This window comes from Phaethon aethereus (assembly GCF_964289735.1).
Source record: "Phaethon aethereus genome assembly, chromosome: 2".
Taxonomy (NCBI): Eukaryota; Metazoa; Chordata; class Aves; order Phaethontiformes; family Phaethontidae; genus Phaethon; species Phaethon aethereus.
Window position 1 is genome coordinate 151,101,724 of NC_138582.1, and position 13,308 is coordinate 151,115,031.

General features: G+C 37.1%; 1 protein-coding gene across 1 annotated transcript in view; it reads right to left on the minus strand.

The window, feature by feature from the left end:
• DNAJC1 (DnaJ heat shock protein family (Hsp40) member C1) overlaps positions 1–13,308 on the minus strand; it is a gene marked incomplete at its 5' end in the record, with an annotated part of 114,222 nt that overhangs the window by 5,952 nt on the left and 94,962 nt on the right. The window contains one exon of the mRNA XM_082014617.1: positions 9,939–10,058. Within this exon, the coding sequence (XP_081870743.1) occupies positions 9,939–10,058 (120 nt within the window). The remainder of the gene's footprint in view (positions 1–9,938; positions 10,059–13,308) is intronic.

Below are 13,308 nucleotides of genomic sequence, written 5' to 3' on the forward strand. Positions count from 1 at the left end.
ACGCTTTAAAATTATAGTTTTCATGTATTTTTTCATATATTAAAGTATGAGTTTTATCGTTACTGTGAAAAGTTGTGCTAAAAGCCTGCTGTTACTGCCAACAGCTTTCAGAGTCTTAGTCACCCCTCAGGAAATCCTGGGTCTGGGGACACCTTAAATAATAAGGATCAAGACTGTGAAATTGATCTAAAACAGAAGAGGGCAGATCTCGTATTCCTGCAAGGATTTGTACTGCTGAACAGATACACTGCATCATTTTAAAGGAATCAACTTTAAACATTGCTGTTTCTATTCCCAAATAACCTAGGCATCCCTGTAGTCTACCAGGGATAACAGAAGTCACAAATAAAGTCAGATAGTCACATGCACAAGTGAAACATACTTTCTTAGAGAAAGATGAACCAAAAAAAAGTTGGATGCAAGCAATCAAATTGCTGAAGTAGAAGTCAAACCATCTTACTACGGGACCTACAGAAAGAAGCCGCAGGAACAGTTTGCTTCTGAGAAGTCCTTTCTGAATTCATTTCCAATAGCTCTTCAGCTACAAAAAGATTTTATTGAAAGCAAGTAGGGTTAGTGGGATGATTTTATGCGATGAAAGACAGACAAGAGCTGGTTTCCTCTTGTACTGCTGACAATTAGTCCAGATCACAAGACTAGCTGCTACTCAACAAGACACCTAGCAGTAAAAACATTCCTCATCATGACCATCCAGATGTTAAATCTCTTGTTACCGTGGACACCTGCCACCTCTTTCAGATGGATAAATCAATGTTTCAGAGATATAGAGGAGGGAAAAAAACCAAAACTTTTCAAAGCCAGTTTAAAAGACTCTTAGCAGCACAGGCGAAAGCAAATCTTGCTATCACATGAATGAGAGGCTACTTTTCATCCTGCAGCGAAGGAGGCATAAATAAAGCACAGAATTCTGACAGACCTAGAGGGAAAACCCTGAAAAGTCAGGTACAGTGATCCTACTGATGCCAGAGAGAAACAGCCCGTTTGCAGAAGATGAAGAACAATTCCCCATTCCCACAGCAACAGCCTCCAGGCCACCACTTCAGCTGAGCCCTCCAGCACCATGACCAGCCTAGCTTCACAGGGCTCACACCTCAGGAATTTGAAGCCTTTGCCATTTTGCTGTCTTCTGGCAACCTTCTGTAGCAACAACCTACCCTTCTTCTTTGAAAAGGATACTATTTTGGTCAGGATTGCACCAGATAATTACAGAAGTACAAATCTTTTGGGTTCTGACAACATTCTGAGAAAGTAATGTGGGGCTATTTTGTAAGGGAAGAGATGTGGAACCCATGTTGGGAACCCATGTTGCTTGGTTTCCCAAATGTATATAACCTTCTTGCAAGGAAGGATGACATACTATTGTGCTGCTGAAAACTGGAGGTCCTGATAAAATTGTTCACTATTCTTAGCATCTTCCTGAGCAGAAGTTCTCTAAATATCTATTAAAGGTGCTAGTTTCTCAACATCAGCTATCAGAGACTTGCTGTTCCAGAAGCAGTGTTCCCTTCACCTAGCTGTCTTCCTGCACGCTCTGTCGGTTATGACATACAAAAACGCCAGATCTGTGGAATTATGGAAAAATATAATGTGGAAACAGCCTGTGAATAGCTAAGCCTAATATGCAGCAATGAGGAATTTTTTTAATCTTTGAGGCTAATTTGAGTTAAAAATCACATTTTTCTCATAAAGGAAAGCCAGACAGGCTTTCTCATAAAGGAAAGCAGCCGTGTCCAGAGAAGGGCAATGAAGCTGGTGAGGGGTCTGGAGCACAAGTCTTATGGGGAGCTGCTGAGGGAACTGGGGTTGTTCAGTCTGGAGAAGAGGAGGCTGAGGGGAGACCTTATCGCTCTCTACAACTACCTGAAAGGGGGTTGTGGCGACGAGGGTGTTGGCCTCGTCTCCCAAGTAACTAGCGATAGGACAAGAGGAAATGGCCTCAAGTTGCGCCAGGGGAGGTTCAGACTGGATATTAGGAAAAATTTCTTCACTGAGAGGGTGGTCAGGCATTGGAACAGGCTGCCCAGGGAGGTGGTGGAGTCGCCATCTCTGGAAGTGTTCAAAAAACGTGTGGATGTGGCACTTCAGGACATGGTTTAGGGGACATGGTGGCGCTGGATTAATGGTTGGACTTGATGATCTTGAAGGACCTTTCCAACCTAGTGATTCTGTGATTCTGTGACACAGAGGGATTTTAATGCCTTCCTGGCTTTGTTAAAGTAGTATTTTTTTTCAGACCTAACCTTCCAGAACAACATAGAAAAAGTTGCCAAATTTGAAGTTCTCCCCTTACAACCAAAATACCACCTTGCTGCACCGAGTTGTTCTTCCAATCTAGATCTAAACAGCTTTTTCATAGCAACCACAACTGTATCAAGATCTGTTTGACTCAAGATAGAAAACAATAATGACCCATTCCTTTGTTTTCAGGTGACATACGGAAAATTTGTTGCTTTATAAACTGCCTTCCCTTGCACACACTGAAAACACTGCTAAAATTGTCTTCCAGTGTTAACAGATTAGTGAAACTTCAAATATGGAAGAATCAAGCCAGATAATTCTTCATTTTTTGCAAGTATCCTTATTTGCAACTTACTAGTTCTCTGGAAATTAAATATTTTAAATTAGAAGATGTACCTTTGTTTTGGCACTGCTTGTAACAGTTTGCTTAGTAGATTGTTACCAATTTTCTCAAAAGTATGTAACATAACTATTCTTTATCTGCTGTATAAATTACATGTTGAATTTAATGCTAACGTCGCAAATGAGTACTTTAAGGACAACGTGCTTTTATTCTTGAAAGAACTAAGAAACATGTTATGAATTTAACTGCATTTGCTTAGACCAACCAGTTGCAGCCGGCAACAGTACAGTTTTCTTATGGTTATGGACTTCGAAGCCGTGTCTGGTTATTGGACTTTGCCACAGCAGATGGAGAAGAGGTAGCTACCTCAACAGAAAGCCACAAGACAACTGTGAGCTTAATTATATGCAGTTTAGATGTGGCCTGCAAGAAAGGCAAACTTGGTCTAAATCACCAGATGTAGAACACTAGCCTCTCCAGTTTAAGTGCCCAAGTAGTTAATTTGAAGCAGCAGAAGAATTGCTCCTTTTTTCACGACACAGAAAGAAGAACAATTCAGCAGCTAGAAATGTTATGACGTTGGAGACTTCACACTACGCTTTTTTTTTTTTTTTTTTTTTTTTGGGCAGTTAAAATCCATGTGTGAGAGTCTTCAGCTCCATACTATGGGCATTCATGTAAGAGAGGAGTTTGGCTCAAATGCCCATTGCAACAACTACTTGGACATATTATTTCACGACTGTTGATGCAAAACGCATTACCCTTCCTGAGAGTCAGAATATTTGAATTCTGCAATGGCATTCAAACCCAGCTCACCAGGATGTATGTGGGACATTATGTTAATTCAAGCCACTCTAAAAAGTTGCAGCAGCACTGGCTTGACCACCCCACAAGCCATCTATTTGAATTGAAAGTTAATGTCCCACTGTCTTCTGTAAAAAACTTTCTCCTTTAAGTGAGACGAATGCTCTGGTCATGCTTTATGAGAAGGAAAACAATTTGTTTTGCATTCGGGTATAAGATGCATTGTGCTGCCCAATTCTGCAAAAACTGTAGGGCTGCATGGCAGAAAATATGGTGCAATGAGGGAATTGTAAACAGCAACCAACCACCTTTTCCTCCCCTCCAAGCATCAACAGGGACGTTCTGGTGTGTCTGTGGGATTAGACAGGTGTTTCAAAGATTTCATTCTCCGACTGAGGGATCTACATGACCTACATACAATCTAAATCCCATCTTAGATATTCATAACCTCTTTTGGACCTCAATCCAGAGCTTTATACTTCAATAAGCAACTGGAAGAACTATTGATTACATAAATAGATGCAAGCTGCTAAGGGTGAATGTTTCAGAATATCCACAACTGGATATTCTGGTTCCACAGTAACTGAGTTAACACAGATGTATACAAAATAAAATGTAAAACAGACTTAGGAAACAATCTCCAGAAGCAAAAAATCCTAATAAATTAACGAACTTTTACATATGGATCATTTCTCATATAGATGTTTTCTTGCTGGCAAGGTAATGAGCTTGCATTTGTCAAAAGTAAGGAATCTATTTTAGAATGGCACATAAAGTACAGTGAGTATGAACTCACACTTAAAGGCTGAAACTATTGCTTGGACATAGAAGAGATACCACAAAATAAGTACCCCTCCAAACCTTATGCTTTTGGGTTTCATGATAATTCAGAATGTCTACTGAACTATATCCACCTGCCTACTATTTTGCTAACTTAAGTGTTTTTCCATACAAGCAGCAAATCCCAATCAATCTGTTTTTGCAACACAAATGCATGAGATTAGTGACTGCAGAAGCAAACAGAATCAGTTTAAATCCTGTAAAACAAGTGAATGATATTACTTCACAAGTATGAAATCTGAGATCTCTTTGCCTTTAATTTAAAAAACCTGTACCTAATAATCACATTAAAGTCTGTTTGGCAGGCCAGACAGCTTTTACTTCCTCTGTTATTTTTATAATTTGAATGTCCTTTGTAGTTACTGAAATTAATTTATGCCTTTCAGCAAATATTTTTTTAAAAACTTTTTATCTGTAAGGGTAGACATTTGTCAAGTACAATATACTTTTATAATTTCACATCTAAGTGCTTTTTCTCAATTTTTGAATTCAGCAAAAGCTGACAATCTTTATTAGAAACCTTCATAAAGCTTAGCACTTGTCAAATCAAACAATATAATTTTTGCAGAAATAGTAGTCTTGAAACTCCATTCCGTTCATTATTTATACTATGTTATAGGGTGTTCACAGTGCTTAGGAAATTCAAACATAACTTTTCTATTTTGTTTTAAAAGGTCAATTATTTCCTTAAGTATTGGAGGACAGGAATGAGAACTAACCCTGGAGCAACAAATTCAGCAAGGAAAATGGGTCAAAGAACAGATGTTTAGAGGATGACAGAGAGCAGTAGTACAGGTAACCAGGTCAGCAGGCAGGAACCCTGATTAGAGTTAAGTGAACTCCATTTCCCTTTCATAATCAAAATACTTAAAAATCTAATTTATAACAGCAGCCAATTGCAATAAAAATGACTTAAAAAGCTGTAGAAGCTTTCCGTTGTGAAAGCAGTAAGATTTCATTATACTAAGCCAGCTGAAAATCATCTTTATGGGGGAAGATTGCTAAATTCCCAATATGCTCATATTAAAGTGACAATTAGCAATTTAAATAATTAAACATACTGGTAAAATAGAGCACAACTTAACCTCATCTATTTTGGGTTGATTATTCATTGGCTGTTAAGAGATGTCTTCCTGAAGAGAGACAAGATAAACATATCCTATATGCAACATGACAAAAGTTACAGTAATAAGCTTTCTTACACTATGTCTGCACCACAGTTGCAAGCTTAACCTTGCTCTGAGATGAAAAGCATAGGAGTGTGTTGCAAAGATATTTATGCTGGCATCACATGAGGCAGCGTAAGTAGAAACAGTAGAGCTGAATGAGTTAAGGGGCACTACAGAATGGACATAGCTGTTTATTGTTGGATTTTGGCTGACACTTTCTCAGTGGCCTGCATCACATCATGTGGAAATACCTGTTTGGATGGGGAATCTGGCAGACATACCCATATAATGGGCATTATAGTAATCCTTATTTGTGCAGTATTTTGGGAAATAACAACAAACTTAAATGTCTACAAAACCCCAATTTGAACAGTAGTAGAAAAGAAAAAAAATCGGAAAGATTCTTGGTTAGGAATTACTGAATTTAAGAACATTCAAGCTAAGCGATTACTAACCAACTACAGTGACTATCTGGCTTTAATTTTACATTTTTTAAAATTAGTTCACACATGCTTCCAATTCGAGGCAAGGTTTTGTTTCCTCCCCCTTTCCTGCTAGATAGCTTGCACTTGCTAGTCTAATCACAGACCATATGAAGAGAAGGACCTAACCTCAGGCAGAATCACAACATTGATGTTTCTTGCAGATGTTTGCGTAACCTGTTCTTAAAGGCCTGCAAATATGGAGACTCTAGTGCAGCTTATTCCACTGCTTTATCATCTCCATTGTAACTCCTGGCCCCTTAATGTCTAACTCTGCAGCCTGTGATAAAATTTGAGGTAATTACTTCTTACCCTATAAAACTAATACTGTGCACAAGCTCCTTCTTCTTCACAGTTTTCTTTTTATGTAGTTGAATACTTACATCCTCAGTTCATATTTTCTTTCAGTTGAACATCATGAATTCCTTCACAATTTTTCCTTGTAGGTCACACTTTAGAGACCTATTATTCTCTTTATTCTCATCTGGACTCTTTATATTGAATCCCGTGTTTAAATGCAATACTGAAAACCAGACACAAATTAAGGATGTATACGCAGGCTTACCATCCTCCTGTTTGTATATTCTCAGGAAGATGCTTGCCTTTTTCACAACAACTCACCATTTGTTGACTTGCATCTAGTTCATTATTTCTGCTAATACCCATGTTCCACCCACTTTTTAAGAGCTACCCCTAGCCAGTTATTTGGCATCTTCTTTTTGTGAAGATGATCACCATCTGGCTGTGTGTCCTCGCATATATTGTCTGCTTAATTTCATCCTATTTTCAGCATCTTATTTTTCCAAGTTGTCCTCACCTTTTCGAATTCTACTCATCTTCCAATATACTTTCAGTTCCCCTTAGCTTTGTAAGATTTACATGTGCTCACCAGGTTCTGGGGTATCAAAGTCATGCTCTAGCAAAATCAAGGAAGAATTTTCCAAGCTGAACAAATCTCTCTGGAAACAAGTCAGACGCACAAACTTTTTGGGCCTTCTTTGTATGTGAAAAAGCAGTATTAAAGCTCCAAGCATTAGAAATTTTGCTTCATACTGTTCCAAAACTCATTAACATAAAGGCAGAAGGAAAATTCAGAAATATATAAAAACCCTCCAAAATAAGCAAGCTCACAAAACTAAGTTAAAACAACACTATGAAGCTGAAAAGTTCACAAAAGCCAAGAACACTCTCCTCAAGTCAATTCATCCTGCTTAAAAATTGCCAGTGGAAACAAATATAGGTTAAGGCAGGAATTCACTTTTTAAAGTAAATCACCAAAGGGTGGTTAGAAGGAGTGAATTTCACTGATGCTCTTCTGGTATATATGAATGGTTTCAGCTTATTCTTTAAAAAGTATTGAAATATTTTTCTAGCCTTTTTTTGCTGAGGAAGAAAGCTTTGAGACAGAAGCAACAATGGAGAGATCATTTTGGACTGGATTACTTTGAACTGTTTCTAGTAATACCTATTTAGTTAATCTACAATTAAAAAGGGTTTGAATGCTTAAAATCACACAGAAGCAAGCACACTGTACCTTGTCAATCCTTTCTACTATAGTCCTCTAACTGCGAAAGGAAAACCAAGCCTTACGGCTCTTGATACTTCACAGGAGAAGAAACAAGCAGAAAGTGGTCTCAAGTATTTAAAAAGTATTTCCTGTGTCACAGAAAATGTCAGAAAAACAAATTCAAATCTGCCCTTGAAAGTTTTTCTTATTTTAAGATCTAGTGCATTTACCAGATAATACACAGTTCAAACGCCCTCTGGCTTGCCTAATGAATTAGCTGTTAGCAAGGGATTCTGAAACTCCGCTACACAAACTATTTCAAAACAGCACCTTATACACCAAAACTTATCTCCCTGCACCTCTCCCCATGGAAACAGGGAACAGCTGCTTAGGCAGCTAACACTGCCTGCACATGCTTTTTCTGCGCACAAAGTTCAACAAACCCAGAAGTTTTTCCTGCAGCTTTATTGTAATATTTCTTATTCAACTATGGCAATGCCCAAGCAAAAAAAGAATCTTTGCTTAAAATTGAGATCCTATTCTATGTCACCTTCAATAAAGGATAAGCTGTACATCTTTTTCAACAGCTGAACAGATATATCTGAAGTAGTTCCCAGGCTCAACATTTCTGATGCTGATGCAATAACAGTTTGAGATCCAGAGAAGTTTCCAGGAAGCTTTTGTTTAAGTGTTTCCTCTTAAAACCTAATCGCTATAACTCTGTGCAATGCGATGATAAAAGTAACAGAAACTCTAATAAGTAGTCTGTGTCAGGAAAGCTGACCTAGCGTTATCAGCAGTGGGAAACTTTCAGAGTAGTAAAAATTTGTGTGGAGAACACTTACATTAATCATACAGTTGGAGGTCATTGGAAGGAAAAAGGATTACACTCAGACACTTCTCCACACATAAACCCCCCTGAAAATTCCTTTTTTCATACAAGAAAATGACAGCTCTTAGAGCATACACCTTTCTTTCATTTCTCTTTCCAATTCACTGAAGAGTATGTTGCTCAAGACTTCGCACCTAATAGAAGCGGCAAGCGAGCTTTGTTTTTTTCTTTGCAGTACTGGATGTGTGCAAGTGTGGTGGCCAAATATATTGTGCAAAGGATTCTTAATAAAGACTGTTTTTACACCTGCGTCAAGGAATAAAGCAGAAAATGAGTGCAAAAGGCAGTCTTTAAGATACTGTTAGTTTTGTGATGGTTATATGTAGAATCATTCCACACGGTTGTATTATCAGTATCACGCAAATTAATCCAAAGCAATCTCAAAAGATCTTTCCCATGCACACTGCATACTACCAAGCCATGTAAAATACTTTTGCTGTTAATATCTGCTTAGTAAAATGTAGCATCTTTTTAATAAAGTCACTCGACTTCAGTAGTATGAATACTTCAGGAGTATGATAAACAACACTAAACAGAATAAACAAAAAAACCCTTAATTTCATTTGCATAGCAGGTTAGTAAATTCTTGCTTACACCCACTTATTTGCAAATAATGTGTTGTTCTAAAATGATAAGAATGCAAATGGTTTGTTTTCTAGTATATGCTACAGAACTGTATAGATGCATTAGATCTTTAAAAATAACTTCTAAAAATATCTTTTTGTGATTAGATCAACAGGGGAAAAAAACCACTTAAGTAGTATGTAAATTACCCAGAAGGCTATAATGGGTTACATTTCACTCTAGCCAGAGGCTTTGTTTCCCATTGTTTAAGATAATTCCTGAAATATAATAAAGAACATCTAAAATGTACATCAACAGATTTAAACATTATTCTCATTAACCCCTCCAGAGCCTATAAAATAGGGTCAAGCTGAAAGGGCTTTCAAATGGTCCTCAGCAGACACTACATCATGTTCTAGTGATCTATTGCTTAAAAAGGAAAAGTCTTTTACAGCCTAGCCCCTAAGGGTTTTAAGATCATAACACTTAAAATCCGTAAGTACAAGCTTTCTTTGATATCTGGTACAATACTATAAAATATGAATTAACAAGGATATTAATCATTTTATACAATATCACTATTAACCATGCTATAATCCAGAAAAAGGGACTGAAATAGTATCATATGTATAACTCGTTTTAAAGTTTGTAAAGATATTTCAGTTTAATTAATGGAAACCACCTGTCTAAACACCATTAGCTCATCTACATTTTTAAGGACTAGCTTGAAACAGAAATGTAATCTTTAACCAAGTCACACAAACATTCGCTTGCAGTGAAAGGAGGTTACTACAAAACCCAAAGCGCATTGTTTTTCTGTTATTGGGTTACAGTAGCTCAAGTCTGTAAGCACCAGAATCCCCCATCCAGCTGATCAGTTACAGCTGTTAATTGTGGAGGGCGAGACTGGCTGACATCTGCTTCTTGCATAGTTAGTTAATGGTTCACTTCCAGGTCCTAAAAGGATTGTAGCCTCTCTCAAAAGACAATGTCGGCCCCTATATACGTCTGCCTTCTACAGTGCCTGTCTTGTTCTGGTTTGTCACTCTCTATACAATGCAAATCTGAGTGAACTCACATCTGCCACTGATCGACCCAATTCGTGAGCAATCTTTTCCCATCGACCTGGGGTCCCCCCTGGGAACTTAACCATACTTCTTGTCAGCTGGCTGAGGTCCTCCTCTGTCCATTCAGGTGCCTGTAAAACATTTGTAAAACATTCATTACATGGATATGGATATGGGACATACTTTTGTGAGGTAATATACTGAAAAAAAATCCTTCAAACGAATTAATCAAATTGTGTAAAGAAAAAAAAAACAGAATAGTTTCAAGTATCTGGGTGCCATCTCCCTGTGCTGTTGCCGAAAACGCACAAAAACAACAGACCAACAGTAAGATATTAAAAATCCTTAACACTCAAAAAATGCATTTTGTATATTGTACAAACTAACACATTCAATTTTTATCAACACTTATACAACATACATAACACTATAAAATGCAGTACAGGTAAAAAGCAACAATGCTTTTATTAAAGATTAACTCACAGTTTAAGACACAAAAGTTTAGACATTTATTCAATTGCACATGTAAGATTTTTCAGCAAAGACAAAGAAAAAAATCCTCAGTTTTACATTTTAAAAAGGCCTGTAAATAAAACAAAACAGTCATTTTAGCTTTTTGTCACTGTAATTATACTATGCTTTCGCGTTCTGTGATGATTCAGGAATGAAATCTGTTGATTCTAATATGCCATTAAGACTATTAAACAACACCCCTTCTCCCCCACCCGCAACATGGTTATGCCACAAAACCAAACCGGATGCTTCTACCACCCAATAACCAAAAGCTATAAAAATGTTTTGCTCTAACTACATAAGAGAATCTGTTAAAAATAACTGTCTTCATAACGGCCAAATAAAAGTGAACAAAGCAAGGAGCACTGAGTTACCGCAGTTCAAGGCATGAAATCGCGCTTGCCTCAGAAGGCAAGATGCCGTCACCATCTTTGACATTTGCAGCGTCTTTGGCAACGACCGCAGAGCCGCATCTTTGTTATCACCAGTAGTTTGCCATTTTATTTATTTTTCAGGAATTCTTTATGACATACCTCTTCTAATCACCATTTCCGATAATGAACAGGCACATATCAAGCAGTTTGCATTACAGAGCCATCAGCACAGAACAAGTCAGAGGTGAGTGACCCCAGGGACCATCTCCACAACTACAGCAAAGCTTCTCCCTGACACTAATCCTGCCTGTCATTCTCCCACTGTGCTCTAACCACACTGACATCCGCCTGCCGCACCGCGAGCTTAACGGGGCCCTTCCTGACTTTTTACTGTCTCCCCCAATCAATGGTTCAAGCGTGCTCTTTTCACCATGTCCAAATGGCAGCTTCACTCATAATCAAAGTGCATTGCTCCTGTTAAAGGGCTTCCCGAAAGGCTCCACCATTTGCATTCATTTGCAAAGCAAACTACTTTTATTCACTTTGTTCTGCTATCAAGAGTGTTCCCTGAAGCAGATAAATTGGCATAAATACAACCTGCCACTTAAAAGACAGTAAATAATAGCCAATAGTAGCAAGGATTTCATCAATCGTCCTAGTTTGGATCCATGTAGTCCTTTATTCAATGCTGAAAGCCTCAGACATGCGTATTCGGATAGTTTTTAATACAAGTATAAAATGAATTATCTGTGATGATTCAAACGCAAGACGCTTAAATAACATGCGTGAATGTGAGAGAGCGCGCACGTACATTACATGCATTATCGTAGAATTACACTCCGGCCTACAGGAGAAATGATAAATACACAGAAAATCGCCAGATTTCACAGTAACCTTATTACTTTTATTGTATTAAACAAGTTAATATACTCCATATATTTATTTATTGTATTATTGTCTCCCTCTCTCTATATTTTATACTAAAATATTTCTCAGAGATTTTTAGAAGGGAAGATCTGGGGTGCTTAATGTTCTAAATGTTCTACTTATAAAGATTTTCGTAACTGTAATTTAAATACTGAATTCTTCTAAGATTTTTGATTAAAAGCCTTTTCTTCAAAAATTAGTCAAATTCCACACCCCAAAATTAGCCTTAGTATGCAGTTCACTAATTTTCTATTTAATTTATATTAAAACTTTATGTAGGTTGTGGGGTTTTTTTTCCCCCTTTTCCTTTTTTTTTTTTAAAAAGTAAATTCACAGGTATTCTCTTTACCATATCCAAAGCATATCTAAGCAATTACACATGGAAATCAAGATGATCTTTTCAGTGATGCACATGCGTCAGAAGCTTTCCGGTAAATTTTATTTTCAGGCTTTTTCGGTAAGCTTTGATTTTCCTATGTGCTCAAAACTTTACTAACCATTTGTAATTATTAGAGAAGTCATAAGGTTATCTTCCTAAATGACAGACAAAACTACAATCATTCTGTATATCTGTAGCTAATCATATAGTTAAATCACAGCACAAGAATTCATTAGCTACATTAAAATATCAAATTGTTAATCTTATTTCAAGCTGACAGTAACTTTAGCATATGAAGATCTAAAACATTTATAAATTTGGAAAATCTTTGAAAAAGCTTTTAGAAAATCCACTCTCAACCGCTAAAGCTGTAAAGAGCTTTTGTGAATTTGCAATTCCTCAGCAACAGTTAATTGTGTCTTTAGATGCAACAGCGCCTACTGTGATCCAACTACTACAAGCAGCTATGAGGGTGGTCATGGTGTGAATGTATTCTCCCTGTTCTAATCTGTAGCCAACTGTAACTGCGAGAGTCAAATGAATGCATAAACATACTGCTTTGTCATCTAAAACCATGTGTGTCCAATATTACTGAAACACTGGGCCAAAATTCATCTCTACAGTAAAGCAATGGAAGACACCACATGGTGAGGGGACAGCTGTTGTTACTACACAAGCATTCAGATTTTGCATCAAAAAGCGCCCCGTTCTGGGATTAACTCCCCATACTGAATACAAAATTAAAAGTATAGAGTTATGGTCTACAGTCTTTAAAATGAAAACTACAAGTGTAGATAAAAAAATTGCATGGCATTCCCATAAACAATAAACTTTTAACATGGTTTATCATACACAGCTGGCAATATTGAAGGATTAGTTCATCCAAATCACTTTGCACCTTCTATAGAAAAGAAATATGCATGTGGTTTATTGTTTATCATCACTCTTACATGCGTATCTGCACTTAGCAATTCTATACCCACATTTTCCAGCATGACAGTTTTACACTATTAGGATTTTTTAAAAAATATGACCAACTATTTTCAATCACATTAAAAGCAAATTTTTAGATAATAAAGCATTTATTTTCAAGAAAATAGCCTGACTTGCTTAGACCTGTTAACATTAGTAAGTATAAAACTATATACCCTTTTATTGATAAAATTGGGAAGTGGCTAGTATTTGAGA